This window comes from Lampetra planeri, chromosome 6, assembly GCF_965212315.1.
Source record: "Lampetra planeri chromosome 6, kcLamPlan1.2.h2, whole genome shotgun sequence".
Classification (NCBI taxonomy): Eukaryota; Metazoa; Chordata; class Hyperoartia; order Petromyzontiformes; family Petromyzontidae; genus Lampetra; species Lampetra planeri.
The window spans coordinates 7988900-8005511 of record NC_136112.1 but is presented as its reverse complement, the minus strand read 5'-3'; the positions used below and the strand labels follow the sequence as shown (position 1 = coordinate 8005511).

Sequence of the window (16612 nt, the reverse complement as noted above, 5' to 3'; positions counted from 1 at the left end):
ATGTACAAATAGTCTGTTGGGACGCGTTCGCCTCTGTACATTTGGTCGCTCATCGCACACACTCGATCTAATACATGATTAGATGGTTTTGATTCTCACTTTATTACTTATTTATTCATTCATTTTGAAATTCAGATTTAAAGGAGACCCTATTTGGCACTATGTACACTTGTCCCGACGACGTACGTGCCCTCTGAATTTAATTGACGTCTGGCCACACAGTGACAAAAGCGATCCACGGGGACGGACCCCCCCGGCAGTCCCTCCAGCGAACGGCAGGAGGTGTCGCTTGCCAACTTTAGCAATCCGATGTAGAAGCCCCGACAACGGCTCCTGACGCGACCGCGGTACGCCCCATCAGTCAGCATACCCACGCGGCGAAACCGGCTGTCCACTTGCATAAGCATCGCGTCGCGAGCAGCCAGTCACTCTCTCGGCAAATTTCCTTTGGTCAAAGTCTATACAGCATCTCCGAGGTTTTCATGACAGTACAGGATTCCGCTCTTGTTTTGTTGTGGCTGTCCGTTCACATTTGTGCTCCTCGCGTAGTCGCGCGTCTCGTGATCGCACGCGTTGCGTGTGCCTGTGCGTGCGTGCGTCCGCGTGTGATCACAAAGGACCTTCACCCGTGCAACCTTAACAAACCGCTCGGGCATATGGCGTAAAAGGTTAAACACGCTGCGTTATATTAACCCGGCGGCCCTAGTTCGATTACAGGCCAAGACTGACATCCTAAGTGGCGAGTGATGGACATGTGAACCGGTCGTGGGCCTTCCCCATTGGATCACCCCTTGTTAAAATCTGTAAATACTACGGTGTGTAAACATCAGAGGTGGGACAAAGTCATTGTTATGCAAGTCCAAGTCGAGTCGCAAGTCATCAAATTCATGACTCGAGTCTGACTCGAGTCCAAGTCACATGACTCGAGTCCACATCTCATAGGTGGGACAAAGTCATTGTTATGCAAGTCCAAGTCGAGTCGCAAGTCATCAAATTCATGACTCGAGTCTGACTCGAGTCCAAGTCACATGACTCGAGTCCACACCTCTGGTAAACATCATCACTGGAGAGACAAAGGCGGCCCGGCGTGGTGCTGGCAACATCACCGTCCACCTCGTGTGCCCACGGTGACGTTAACGGGTGCAGCACTGGCTCCAACAATCCGTTTGAGGCTACAAAGGGGGGGATCTTTGTCTCTTCGGCGATCGCACAATAGTCGCACATGCTTTGCGTGTGTTTGCCTACGCGTCACGATCACAAAAAAGTGCACCTATCCTGGGCACAAGCGCCGTGGGGGACGTCAGCCTTCTTCCGCAACGTCGACCGCAGAACGAGTACGCGCGCGCGTTTCGCGGTCGTGCACGGAACCCGCTACGCGACGCGACGCGCTCCCCGTGCCAACGCCGATGTGCGGCGACAGCGGCGGCGGCTACCAAATCTGGCGTCACCAAACAGTCGCCTCGCCCATCTCGTGTCCCATGTGCTCGTAGCCCCCTGCCCTGTGCAGCCCAAAGGGTGGCTCGGCCCCCGAGGGAAAGCCGTTCCCGGGCGGCATCCCGTGCAGGTGCACGGGCAGGGCCGCGTTGGGGCTCGTGGGGCAGTCCCGCCCGGCGCCCGGCGGAGAGATGAGGTCCGAGTAGCGGTCGCCGTGATGCTGCTGCAGCAGCGAGGGGTGCGCGGCCTCCAGGGCCCCGAGGGCGGCAGCGGCCGCGGCGGCGCCGACGCCCGGCGGGCCGGGCAGCAGGAAGCCCATGTCGGGCGGCGTCTGCGCCTGGGAGTGGGGAGGGTAGAACTCGAAGCCTCCCACGCCGCCGCCGCCGGGCGTGGGTCCGTAAAATTCCGGGGGGTAGTCTGGCAAGGAGAGGAGAGGGAAAGAGTGGTGGGGGGGGGGGTTAAAGGGTATGTCGCGGTTAACGAGGGGGGTGCGAGGTTTTGTTTGGCGATTTAGTGACAGTCCCATTGAGTTTTCTTGGTTCTTTCGGTAAAGTCACGTAGAAGGGAAATAATAAAATAATAAAAATAAAACATAATAAAATAATTCTCACGACGTTTCGGCCACAACGCAAGCAGCTGTCCTCAGGTGAAGTATAGGTCTGTCGGGGAGACAGCGTCTGAATGAAACACCACCACGCTTGGAGCGTATATTTAATATAGTCCCATTGAGCTGAATGTGGGCGGTGGGGTTAAAGTCCAACTTCAGAATGTGCATTTATAGACACTGGATGAATCTGATGAGCTAATCAAGCTCTTTTTTTTCACAGGCGTCCCGTGGTCACAGACGTCTGGCCAAACTTGGAAGTGTAGGTCAAATGTCCACGAGAGTGATGGGCATTTCTAGAGCCCCTCTCATGGCGTGGGCGAGAAATTTTGATCACGGAGCAACCTGGGATTTTTGTTGTTGTTGTTGTTGAAAGGATAGAACTAAAGGACAACGATCCCAGTGTAGCCTACACAGATGTATGTGAATAGCTTCAAAAAGTCAGAGAGGCTCCACTTGTTCGCCATCGTTGTCAACGCGTGCCTGGAATCTTCTCTAGGTGGTCTCCAGAGCCCAGAGGCACATTTCTCGTGGCATTGTTGCAAATTCTCCAAAGTGTTCACCCTTTTTTAAGCACCCTGCACTGACCAGCGCGGTGAATTATGGCAAAACAAAAAAAATCCAAATGACTGACAGTCTGAGACGGCCGCCACCCAGAAGTGGATTGGCAAAGGGCTGTAAATGGTGTAAATTAGTCAATTATTGTTCTCAGATTATATATCAGTTGAGAGGTGCATTCCAACCGCTGGTTACGCGTTGTGACCCGAGCGGTCACGTGATGGACACGTTTCAAATATCTTCATAATTGATTTCCGCTCCGCTAAACGTATCACTTTTCCCTCGCAACCAACCCCCCATACTCAATATATAAGCCCCATAATTCCCATTTGGGAAAATGCGAAAGAGAGGTCACCGTGTGGTCAAGCCTACTTGGTGGCAATATTTTATTTTATTTCTCTAAACGTAAAAAACAACCTGCTGCAAATCGCGGGAATTTGAAGCGTGCGAAATGCAACGGAATTTGGGTCCCGTCTAATGGACCCCCTCCTCCTCCCTCCTCCTCTCTCCAGTATCTTCCCAAGTGTCACGCTGCGTATAGTAGGGGGGCTACTGGTACCCCGGGTCAGGTTGAGCGCGCCCCTAAGAGCTGACGGTCTGGGTCCGGTCCCCAATGACTCACGCAGAGACTCCAAACATACACGTGGAGAGAGAGAGAGAGGCACAGACTCGCATAGACCCAGCGGTGTTGCTATTCACTTAACATCGTTAATCTTCCTTCAAAAAAATATCCTGAAGCAGAAGGTTAGCGCTGGATACTACCATATTTGATTTGTAACTTTGACCCTTACCTGTGTATCGATAGTTTAACTTTAATGTGCTATTTTATTGAGGTACTGTGTGTTGTCTTGGTGTGGTCTTGGACTGTTTTTGCTGTTGTTTTGCTGCCTTGCTCAAGCTTGGAATTGTACTGTACTTCTGCAATTTGGACTAATATACTGTATTAATTTGTATTTACTCTTTAGTTCGTTCAGTAAAGTCACGTAGGTATAATTTTTTTTAAATCACGTGGGACAACCACAGCAAGAAACAAATGACTAAATTATTGCTGTGGTTGTCCCACCTGATGACGGAAGCTTGTGTTGCTTCCGAAACGTCGTGATTTAATTTATTTTTGATTGTTTTTATTTTATTTTATACCTACGTGACTTTACCGAAAGAACTAAAGAGTATGGAACATTGCAGTCACCAAAACTTAAGATCTAAACATTTTTGTGTGTTTATTTTTAGTGATTTTGCTTACCTTTGCTATACTTTGCACTATCGTTTTTTGTGTATTGTTCATCGTTGTAACTTTCTGACCCACCCCCTATTGGACATCCGTGAAAAACGAGCTTTATAGTTCATCGGATTCCTCTCAGGATGAATACATATTCTGATTCAGAGAAGACACACACACTCACGCAAACACCACACACACACGCAAAGGAATTTATATTCCTGATTGTATCCGAACTCCTTAAAAGGCCCGGAGTGAGAAACGCATTCGGCGAAGATTGACACTCAACGTAGCGCCACTGATCTACCAAAACCTTGTCAAATCGAGTAAGATTTGCAACGGACGATAATGTTTAATGAGCCACCGCAGCTGTACACGCCGCTTTCATTTTAATTGGATTTTGCCACTTTACTAATCAGTTTGACAAGGTTTCGGTCTGACTTCCAGTCCGACTTTAAAATAGCCTTATCAGCGGGCCGACGCGTAAACACGAGGCGACAAGGAGCGCCGACTCCTCGTGCTTTGATGCAGCAGGGGTTCGGGGGGGGGAGGGAGCAAGTACACAACGCACATAAAACAATTTACACAGGAAATACACGACACAATTTCGCGCCGTGGGCTCTCTGTCCCTGGCGACAGCACGGGAGCACGTGGCTTATGGCCGCGGTGGCGAGATGTTAACTCCCTCGCCTGGTATGCAGGAGGTCATGGGTTTGATCTCGACCCTGACACCTGTTGCATATTTGGAGTTTGCGTGTCTCTCTCTCTCTCCCTGTGGTCACGTGGAGTTTTCTCCGGGTCGTCCGGATTTTTCCCTCCACATTTAGAAGCACGCTTTTAGAATGTCTGGCTGCTATAAATTTCCACCTGATAAGCCACTTCGTTGAGCTGTCATTTTGTGGACAGGTCGCTTCCTGAAAGAGAGCTGCATAGCCCGTGACTAAATAAAAAAAATAGTTTAGTTGAAATTGCGCGTTGACCAAATCGCCCGCAATTTGCCAAACCTCGGAAGCCGAGTGCGGTTTCCAGTTCCCTGGGATACACACGGGGTGGCCCAAACATTAGGACACGTTAAATTTGTTTTAACACTGGCAATAAAACAATTTGAATGTCTATTCTTTAAGTTAATATCTTAACTATTATCTTTAGTAACGTCTAGTTTTTCTTTTCCCTCTGCAGATTAAATAACAAAACTTTCAAGGAAAAATTACTGAAAATGAACGAGTTCAATTAGGTTTTTAACGTGAGCTGAAGAGGGCAGCTGTAATCTTAAAACAAAGTCCTACTAAATTAATTTAAAAAGATAATTCACGGTGTGCATTATTGTTAATGGAAGTCAATTTGAACATTTGTTGCAATCAATTAAATATCCCTATGCGATTTGTTAAAATACATTTCATAATCCAATGTGTCCTGACTTTTGGGCCACTCTGTATCGTGCTGCGATGGGCTGAGTGCCACCGTGCACGATAGACAGGAGGGTTGAGTGCCACCGTGTGGTAAAATATCCCTGACGGCTCACAAAAGCGTCTGAGAGGCTCTCATCCAGCAGTGGATTGACAATACGGGCCGCACTTGCAGCTAACGCGTCGTCGACACGCGGGTTCTGTCCACGTGCATATATGCATGTTGAACCTCTTTCACACCGTACGTAGCCAACCGTGCTAATCGTAGGTGCGGGAGAAGGACAACAAACTAAACACAAAGGGCAGTTCCGAAGAAATTAGTTTTCCAATCGAGATGATTTAAAAGTGCACAGATCCAGTGGCTTCCTAATATCAGAAGAAAGAGCGTTCCAGACGGCCGCAGAAGCGCATCTGAAAGCTCGCGACGCAGTGGCCGCCTGCGAGCGGAGGTCAGGTCGACGCCGGGTGTCGAATTAAGTTGCCCTCCTTCGGGAATTGGAAATTGCTTTGTGTGCCGGCTCAACCGTAGGACCTCTTTCGCACGCGCTTGTCGTTTCGAATCAACTTGTGTCGCGCAACATTTTCAAGTCGACACGTTGAGGCCATCCCTTGCCTCTCGGGGGAGGGAGGCGAAGAGGAGGGGGGGGGGGTGGAAGGTGGAATTTAATTCGGTACGTTCAAACTACGTAACCTCTGCACATGGCAGTTATGTCTTAATGCTGATGTGGGTTTAAAGTGGCACAGTGGGGAGCGCATGACTAAGTCAACTTGGTCAACCTCTAACACCCGCTCTATTCCGCAGCCTTCTGTCAATGAGCTTCCGGCATATCACGTGGCCACCAAGTGCACCTGGCCTGGCACAGATGCTGTGGTAGCAGAAATGCTGTGCTGGAATCACCACCACTTAGTGGCACTTGCAGTTGTTGATGGTGGCGGTGGTAGTAATGGGTGGGTCTAGTAGCAGGGGTGGTTGTAGTGACCATGGTGAAGGTAAATGCGGCGGTAGTCGGGATGGTGGTGGTAGTAGTGCTGATGTTGACGTAGGAGCAGTGGTAGAAGGGATGGTGGTGGTGGTGGTAATAGTGGCAATGGTGAAGGTAGTTGCGGTGGTAGTAGGGATGGTGGTGGTAGTGGCAGTGGCGGTAGGAGCGGTGTAGGCGGTGGAGGTTTGTGACGATAGTGGTTTTTGTTGTGGTGGCCAATTTCCAGTCCGTTGCTGTGGGCTACGTTACTGGAACACGGTGGCCTAATTTGGCGAGAGTTGCTACCGGCTCCTTATCGTCATCATCGGTACAGACGGCGCGCGCAGCGTTAATTATGCACAGAATGAAAAACCACGAGGCTGGTGCGGGAACGTAACAGTTGGATCGGCGCTCAGCCACCACCATCACCACCACGCAGGGGAAGGTGTGGTAGAGCAATTAAATGAAAGAGGCAAAAGTGCAGCCCTGCAATCACCTACTCATGCCACTGCTGGCAGAAGGGGGCCTCCATGCACTATATTGCTGGGTACACAGAGGCGGTGGCAGATTCAAGATGCGTTCCCAATGTTTCAAGCTGCTGTGCCGGGAGGTTGAATTGGCGACCTCGAGATTGCAGGTTCATTGGAGCATGACAGGACCCGAAGAAAAGTGTAGGGCTATGGATTCGTTTAACCAGGTGAGACTTAATGTTCCATCAGAAAAAAAAAGTCATGCATGCCATGTGAAGTCCAATTAAACTAAACATTTTTTTTATCAGATAAAACTCACTGAGCTATTTAGATAGCTATTTTTCATAAGCGACCTGGCCACGTTTCATAGCTCAATGAAGTGGCTTATCGCGTGGACATTTATAGCAGCCAAATACACTCCGAACACATTCTTAGAAATGTGGGGGGAAAAACCGGAGGACCCAGAGAAAGATCCACACGACCACGGGGAGAACATGCAAACTCCAAATATATAGGCATTGTCAGGGTTGGGATCGAACCAACGACCTCTTGCATACCAGGCGAGGGAGTTAACAACTCGTCACCACTACTATCAAATTGAAGTCAAAAGTTGTTGTGCCGTGTACTGGTCTTAACTGGATACACGTGCGTGGAGCGGTGGCATTGTGGTTCACGCACTGAGTTCAATTCCCGGTTGTGTCACTACAGTTTTCTGCGGCGAGTACAATGTCGTTAAAAACAGCGGCGCTACGCCTCTCTAAATAAAACTAATCCCGAGCCGCTCGCGCGTTCTGAGATTCAGCTGTGAATGGGACCCAACCTGCAACTTGCACACGTCTCGTAAGTAGTAAAGCGTGAAAGAAAGTTTGATTGATCCATCGCTGGCGAAGAACACGGGGGACCGCCGTCCCACGATGGGGGTCGGGGGAGGGGGGTTACTCACCGGGGTAATAGGCGAAGGGGGCCCCTGCCTCCCCCTCCTCCAGGCGGCCCGCAAGCGGCCTCGCCCTCCGCGCCCCTCCTCGGAAGAGAGCGTGCCCCCGCCGTCCCCCCAGGGCGCTCAGCTGCTTCATGCGCCGCTCCTTGGAGCGCCGGTTCTGGAACCAAACCTGGGGAGGTGGATTGCACGCGGGCACGTGCCGGGACGAGTGTCAGGGCCAGGAGCAGTGGCGGAGGGCAGGCGGTGGGGGGATGATGAGAGGGAGGAGGTGCCATCGTTGAAAGATGCTGACCGCTTCGCCAGGTAAGGCCCACCGAGCTGTATAGCTCTTTTCAGCAGCGACCGGGCCACAAATGGTTGCCCGATTAAGTGGCTCATCACGTGGACATTTATGGCAGCCAAATACACTCTGAGTGAATGTTCTTAAATGTGGAGGGAAACTCTGCAGGACACGGAGAAAAAGTCCACGCGACCATGGAGAGAACGTGCAAACTCCAAATATACAGGCGTCTGGGTCGGGATCGAACCTATGACCTCCTGTATAGCAGGCGAGGTAGCTAACATCTCGCCACCGCGACGCATTATGTATAGCCCTTTGCATCCAATGCTTGGTGAAGGCTTCCCCATGCCGCGTCGATCACGGGGGTTGTTGAACATGCTTCACCGCGCTGACCAGTGTGCGTTGATTAAGGGGAGGAGGCTCCGGGCTAGGTCAGGTATCGTTCGCCACAACTGATGCCAGCGGTGGCGAGGAATCAAATTCAAGACCGTTTTTTTTTATTCAGGACGGTCAGGCGATTGGACGTTTAACCAATTCGATTAATGAGTATTGGAAAATAGGAAGGAAAGAGGCACCTGGATAGAAAAAAGACCCCACTCGTACGAAGGGATATACATTCAAATTTCCGCACAGATGGATTCAATAATCCATTGCTTTACTGCCAAGGTTCTGTGGCCACCTCTCAGTCCAGGGGTGGTACCTCCACCCATTGTGGGGCAAAAGTGACAAGTTGATAATCTATTAAAGGCTCATGGCCATGACTCACAGGATTGTGGCCGAGAAGACTTCTTATTTATTTATTTAACTATTTCTAGCCCTAGTCTCTACCCCCCCCAATCTCTATAGTAATGATGAGATCCCTCCTTGCGATTGCGACACACAGAGTTAAGAACAAGATCTATATAACCAGGAAGGGCTCGTCAAGCCTTAATGACTCTATTTCAGGAGGGTCCTGCATTGGCATGTTTCACAAGTTCCACTTCAAGGGGCAGCGTTTTGACATGTGGGATGAAACTGGGGTACCCAGAATAGGGCACAACGAAAATGATTGTACAGGCAAGTTGAGAACCCACTGGCTGTCCTGCCATCTCCTGGCAAACGTGGCATCCCAGCAGTGTTCGGGATTCCCACACACACACACACGATTTTTTTCGATTTAAAGCTTTCGTGACTGCAGGGATTCATCTTCTTGGTTCTTTCGGTAAAGTCACGTAGAATGGAAATTATAAAATAATAAAAATAAAACATCATAAAATAATTCTCACGACGTTTCGGCCACAACGCAAGCAGCCGTCCTTAGGTGAAGACCAGGTCTGTCGGGGAGACAGCGTCAGACCTGGTCTTCACCTGAGGACGGCTGCTTGCGTGGTGGCCGAAACGTCGTGAGAATTATTTTATGATGTTTTATTTTTATTATTTTATTATTTCCATTCTACGTGACTTTACCGAAAGAACCAAGAAGACACACACGATTCTCAAACCCTCGCCTCCGAAGCGCTGGTTTACAGATCACAGGTGTCCGAACACGCACGGGGCGTGGCTCTCTCTCTCTCTCCGTCCACGCAGTCAGCCCTCGGTAGCCAAGCCAACAACCCCGGCGCTGACCGGCGTGGTCAAGTACGACAAACAACCCCCATAATTCTAGATTTGAAGCTTTCGTGACTGCAAGGATTCATACTCTTAGTTCTTTCGGTAAAGTCACGTAGGTAAAAAAAATGTAAAATTAATAAAAACTACAAAATAGAAAAATAAAAAATAAAAAAATAAAAATCACGACGTTTCGGAGGCAACACAAGCTTCCGTCTTCAGGTGAAACTGTCACAGCAAAAAATCTGCTGTGACAGTTTCACCTGAAGACGGAAGCTTGTGTTGCCTCCGAAACGTCGTGATTTTTTTATTTTTATTTTTTATTAATTTTAATTTCATTTTTTACCTACGTGACTTTACCGAAAGAACTAAGAGTATGAAACAACCCCCATGTCCGGCACAGCGGAGCGGGAGCGGGGGCGGTGGGGGAGGGGCAATGCCCTCACCCAGCAGCCAATGGACAACAAGAAGAGGAGGAGGCGGGTCATCACCTGTATGACGCGCATGTTGAGCCCCGTCTCCTGGGCCAGCTGCTCGCGCACGTGCCTGCTGGGCTTGGGCGTGGCCGCGAAGGCGGCGCGCAGCGTCTCCAGCTGCTTGGCCTTGATGGTGGTGCGGGGCCCCCGGCGCTTGCCGCCGGCGCCGCCCGCCGCCTCCTCGGCCTCGCCCTCCTTGTCCGAGCCGCCGGGCCCCGCCGCGTCCTTGGACAGCTCGCCGTCTTCGCCGCCGTCGGGGCTACGCGCGGCGCCCTCCGGGGAGGTCGGGCTCCCGTCGCTGCGCGCCGTCGCGGCCACTGCGGGGAAAGTTGTGGGGGGGAGGGTTGGGGGTTGGTTTGTGATCGGTGCCAGGTTGGCACAGAGTGGTTGGTAGATGAATAACACTGGTCAACACACTTTTTCTGGCATAAGGTATTCCAACGGGTTTAAAGTAATTTTGGGGTGCTGATTCCAAATTTGGTATCAGTTTTTGTCTATCACATCGGGTTTTTGAGATATCAAATATTGCATTTTCAATAAAAACTGCGGAAGAAAAAAATTAAGTAAATGTGGATATCTACATAAAATGATATTATAAACACACTATGCTAAAAATACAGCACCGTATTTTAACACTAAAGCAGTCACTGACTCGCAAAAACTTGCAATCGTAAGTGACAGAGTTAATTTCGGGTGAAATACATGAAAATGGGGTATGCCGATAGCATAAAAATTATGTGATAGAGCAAATCTGAGATCAGATTTGGAATTAGCACCCTGAAATTAGTCTAAAACAGCTGCAAAAGTCCAGGCCAGAATTTTTGTTGTTGACCAGTGTATAATCCATCATCATCATCATCAGCAGCAGCAGCCACGATCAATGGAAATATAGAGCTTCATCATGAAGGTTTTTTTGGCTTGGATCGCGTAAATATAAATGTGTCGTTCACCCACCACCACCCGACACAGCCAATTAGTAAGGTTTGTCAAGTAAACAAAACGTGCTAGTTAGTTAATACTTTAGCACACCGGTGTGTTGGAGAGTAAACCCACAAACATTGACAATTTGAGTTCGACATTTCGCTGGCATTTACAACCAGCTTCATCAGGCCATTTGACAGAATTTGCCAAAGCAGAGCCTATTTGCACCTGTGCCTAACCTTTTCATTTAAAATTTACCGCCGTTTTTGTTTCGTTTACGAACGTTAAATACACCGTTAATTGCGTGCAATATTCCCGAAGGAGCCTGCTGGACTCGTTCTCTGCAACGTTGATGCGTTTGTCTTGGTCTTGCTGCTGCTGCTGCTGTGCTCAAGCAGTACAACGGAGCTCCCGTTTAAAACAGCCGGGCCACTGGCTACACGGGATCATCACCATCGTCCATGTCACAAATAAAGTAAACTTAAGCCGCTGGGTGTATTGCATCCCCCGGAGCCGTTGTTATCTCTCACAGTCGCGCGACCTAACAATCCACCTGGCGCTTCTCTCTGCACGTGAGGCTACAGTGAGGGAAGAAAGTATTTGATCCCCTGCTGATTTTGTACGTTTGCCCACTGACAAAGAAATGATCAGTCTATAATTTTAATGGTAGGTTTATTTGAACAGTGAGAGACATAATAACAACAACAAAATCCAGCAAGGGTTTTGCCACCAAGTACTAAGTCATGTTTTGCAGAGGGGTCAAATACTTATTTCCCTCATTAAAATGCAAATCAATTCATAACATTTTTGACATGCGTTTTTCTGGATGCTTTTGTTGTTATTCTGTCTCTCACTGTTCAAATAAACCTACCATTAAAATTATAGACTGATCATTTCTTTGTCGGTAGGCAAACGTACAAAATCATCAGGGGATCAAATACTTTTTTCCCTCACTGTAAATCCGTTACTCCATCTTCGTCGGCGGACGTACACGCACGAAGAACATGGTCGCCGTTTCATTAGGCGTTCTGGTGATGTGCGCGCCAAGGCCTAGAATAATTAACTGGCAAGCTCTCTCTCTCTGCCTCTGTCGTGGCGTTGCGTTTGTGGAACATGCAGCCCTCTAACCCAGGGGTCTCCAAACCCCGGGCTGCGGACCGGTACCGGTCCGTGGCCTGTTAGGAACCGGGCCGCACAGCAACAGGAGGTGGTGAGAGCGGTGAGTCCACGCGTGACCCGCGTCCATTATTTTATTATTTACCACTTCCGTCCGCGCCTCTTTCCCGCACTGCGCACTTGTCTCAGTCACGGTGTTGGTAAGCCCACAAGCTCTAGCCCCCTAGTAGCCACAATGAGTAAACAACAAACGTCGCTGGAGAGCTTCTTTGAAAAGGGGGAAAGACCCAATGATGAACCCTCCCGCCCCTCCCCCGGTCCGTGAAAAAATTGTCTTCCACGAAACCGGTCCCTGGTGCCAAGAAGGTTGTGGACCGCTGCGTTTAACCGACGTGTTAATAATATTACATTAATCATAATAATAATAACAGCCATTTTCGATCCACTACACGATGAAGGCCTACCGACGCCATTGCCGTTCGCATGGGTTGTTTGACCGAAGTTCGCCAAGCTGGTCGGCGAAGTTTGGTGAGCAAGGAGGGGGGAGCTGGTGCACAGGACCGCTTCAGATATTACTTGCCACCGATGTTGGCCATGACCAGGAATCGAGCTTAGGCGTCGTCAGGTTCGTAACACAGCGTGCTAACAGCTGCGTCATAGTACTCCACATCTGTCGTGTGCTTTGACGTGTGCATTGCCACCGTTTGAAGTGCGTCTCGAACACAATTACTGTTTGCTGGATCCCACCCAAATTATTTCTCACGTGTTATGTGCAGTTGGCAAGCTCCTAATGTATGTATGTTGAACTTCTTTCGCACCGTACGTAGCCAACCGTGCTAATCGGAGGTGCGGGGCAGAGGCAACAAACTAAACACAAAAAAGTAGTTCTATTGAAAGTATACTCTTTGGTTCTTGAGAGAGTAGCTTCAGGTGAGAGAGTAGTTTTCTCTCTCACCTGAAGACGGTCCCCTGTAATGCGATCGAAACGTCGTGATCTATTAATTTTCTACCTACGTGACTTTACCGAAAAGAGTATGGAAATCATGCAGTCGCGAAAGCTTCAAATCTATAGAAATTAGTTTTTTCAATGTAGATTTTAAAAGGCGTGTTTCCTGAGCGGTGGAGTGTTGGGCGACACTTTCCTGGCCAACAACAAAAACATCGCGTCGAGTAACGCGAAGCCGACTTGCGCAACGGACGAAGCGAGTACAGAGAAACAATCATAACGGGATTTGTTTTTGCCGCAAACTCGCGCTCGCACACGTATCGATTCACGACGACGAGAAGGCCTTTTTAAATCCTTTATATTAAGTTCACTTGCTTGCTTGCTTGCGTGCTTACGACCGTGCACATCTTTCGGTCGTTTTTTAACCCACTTCCCGTGATCCAATCGAGCTGACATTTTGCACACAGATTCGTTGTGCGTGACAATTTATTTTCGTGAAAATTTTTTTCCATAACTTTACACTTTTTAGGAAAAAATAAATTATATTTAATTACCAATTGCTTAATGGTGGCAGGCAATCATCTGACCCATAGGTGGCAGCCATCTCAAGCCAGAGGACGAGAGGACTCTAGCCGCCACGCATTTAAAGGATTTATAGTGAAAAACTTTGTTTTTACGGGTAAATTTTTTTTTGCCTCCCCGTGCCCACACGAAGTGGCGTGTGCATTCTAGATTTGAAGCTTTCGTGACTGCAAGGATTCATACTCTTAGTTTTTTCGGTAAAGTCACGTAGGTAAAAAAAAAGAAATACAAATTTATAAAAATCACGACGTTTTGGAGGCAACACAAGTCTCCGTCATCAGGTGGGACCGTCACAGCCAGATTTGCTGTATCAAGTGAGGCAGGGATTCCAAGATGCAAGTTCTTAAATTCAAGTTAAGGGGGAGGGGGGGGCTTATCAGAATGTGGTAGCCAATGAATGGAACGTATTGGGAGGGGGGAGGCTAAAAGAGAGCACGAGGGGTATTTGTTCAAACTTAATTTGGAGCTTTCGTGACTACAGGAATTACTCTTTGGTTCTTTTGGTAAAGTCACGTGTAAAAGAAAATAATAAATTAAATACTAGCATACGACGTTTCGATTGCAACACAAGCAATCGTCATCAGGTGTAAATGAAATATAAACACAAATCTAGTATACTTAGAAATGTATTGTAATACAACAGAGAGTCGGATAACATATAAGGGTGTTGACTGTTATGTTATCCGACTCTCTGTTGCATTACATTACATTTCTGAGTATACTAGATTTGTGTTTCTATTTCATTTATACCTGATGATGCTTGCTTGTGTTGCAATCGAAATGTCGTATGCTAGTATTTAATTTATTATTTTCTTCTTGGTTCTTTCGTTAAAGTCACGTAGAATGGAAATAATAAAATAATAAAAATAAAACATAATAAAATAATTCTCACGACGTTTCGGCCACAACGCAAGTAGCCGTCCTCAGGTGGAGAACAGGCTACTTGCGTTGTGGCCGAAACGTCGTGAGAATTATTTTATTGTTTTATTTTTATTATTTTATTATTTCCCTTCTACGTGACTTTACCGAAAGAACCAAGAAGATGAATCCCTGCAGTCACGAAAGCTTTAAATCGAAATGGGTTTTTTTTTTTGGGTTCAAATTATGCCGGCTAATTAAATGCTACGACAAGGATTGATTACTGGGCGCTGACCACCCGATGCATTTCAAATGCGACAACTTTTGATTTCAAACGCAGTTACCGTGCTCGCTCTCGTCGTTAGGAGTCGTAAACATCGAGGCTTAACCTCCCATGCAATATTTTCTAAAGACCTTTTAACCCCCCCCCCCTCGACACAGATACGTGGCGAGAAGCCACAATGCGGTGGCTCTGCTTTAGTTAGAAAAGACCGAGATTGAACCCGGGCCGGTTAATCGCAGTCGGTAGCTGTTGTGAGGAAGGGCCATTGCCCGAAACGTCGTCATTACACGAATAAAGCGCGTCTCTACAAGGTTACTACTACTCAAGGCGCTGTACGCCACGAAAAAAATAAACAAATGCACCGTTTGCCCAGGGAAGGAAGAAACTTTAAAGAGAAGGAGGAGCTGCACGAGAGAGACGACAGCGAAAATAAAATAAATTGCGGCGCTACGTGCTGATGAGAGCTGTTGTTACACAATACCCTCCTGCATGTTGAGCACACGTCGCGTGTACACGCAGATGTGTACTCACACCAGCATCCGCGCGAAAAGAGCGGAACCGCGCGTAGGTGCAGAATTAAACTCCCCATTTGAGACCCAAACATCGCGCACCTCTATTTAAAGCTTTCGTGACTGCAGGGATTCATCTTCTTGGTTCTTTCGGTAAAGTCACGTAGAAGGGAAGTAATAAAAAAATAAAAATAAAACATTATAAAATAATATAATAATATATTATTTTATTATGTTTTATTTTTATTATTTTATTACTATATTATTATATTATTTTATTATGTTTTATTTTTATTATTGTATTACTTCCCTTCTACGTGACTTTATCGAAAGAACCAAGATGATCGCGCACCTCCTTGCCTTTGACATTCCTCCTCCTCGAAGACACAGGTGGTGTAAAACCATCAACCTCAGCAGAGCAACGCCAAGACGATGCGCACGTCTCCTTAAACATGTTTTTGTTTTTTTATTAATTAAAGCCACGAGCCACGGCAGAGCGATTGTGGCAACGCAACCCGAGCAAGCTACGGACCACATCGTAAACCAGCCCGCGCTGCTTCGATGAACGAGGAAGAGCAAAACGACACCAACCCCTCTCTTGAAGCGTATTCTTAGGTTTTTTCGGTAAAGTCACGTAGGTAAAAAATGTAAATTAATAAAAGTAAAATAAATCTAAATAAAAAATCACGACGTTTCGGAAGCAACACAAGCCTCCGTCTTCAGGTGGAACCGTCACAGCCACGACAGCTGTATCAAGTAAATGAGAGATCACAAGAAATACCACCCCGTATATATAATGGTTGAGGGGGGAAGGGCCAGGAACCGCACACTTTTTATTAATATGGTAAGGTGAGGCTTAAGACTAAGAATAGACTGCATAACAAAGGACTGAGCCTTTGTTATGGAGAGGTGCGGTTTGTAACTAACACCTAGCATACATAACAAAAGTGTGAAAAAAGAATGCAAGTAAAAACTAAAACTGGTAAAACAACAAACTGGCTGTCTATCAATAACCTGTAATAGTTGTCTGTTAAATAAGATGGTCCAAATAAGTGTAGTTACATCTTTTTTGCATGGTTAATCACATCTTTCCAATGATTACTCAGTTTGTAACCCTCATCACGGTTTTGTGTAAAGTGTATGGAAAGGGGGAGCGGTAGTGTAGTGGTTAGCGCGCTGCGCTACGAACCCGGCAAACGGAGTTCCATTCCCGCTCACGGCCAACACCACAGACGATTATCTGAATGAGTCCTGGGTCTCGCCTAGGTCCACTCAGCCTCAAATGAGTGCCCGGATGCGATGTGTAAACATCGCCACTGGGGAGACAAAGGCGGCTGGGCGTGGTGCTGGCCACCGACCCCCTCGTGTGCCGTGCTGGCCGTCATAGGTGCTACTCGCTAACAGCACTTGCCCCACAGTGTCTGTTGAGGTTACACGGGGGATCTTTGTCTTTGACAGTGT

General features: G+C 47.8%; 1 protein-coding gene across 1 annotated transcript in view; it reads right to left on the bottom strand.

Annotated features, from left to right (window-relative positions):
* Positions 1–1402: 1402 nt before the first annotated feature.
* The window catches only part of LOC144719478 (LIM/homeobox protein Lhx5-like), a 51737-nt gene continuing 36527 nt past the window's right edge, over positions 1403–16612 (bottom strand). Inside the window, exons 3-5 of the mRNA XM_078595429.1 lie at positions 9952–10253; positions 7597–7762; positions 1403–1851 (exon numbers count right to left, since the gene is read on the bottom strand). Coding sequence (XP_078451555.1) covers positions 1445–1851; positions 7597–7762; positions 9952–10253 — 875 coding nt within the window. The 3' untranslated portion in view covers positions 1403–1444. The remainder of the gene's footprint in view (positions 1852–7596; positions 7763–9951; positions 10254–16612) is intronic.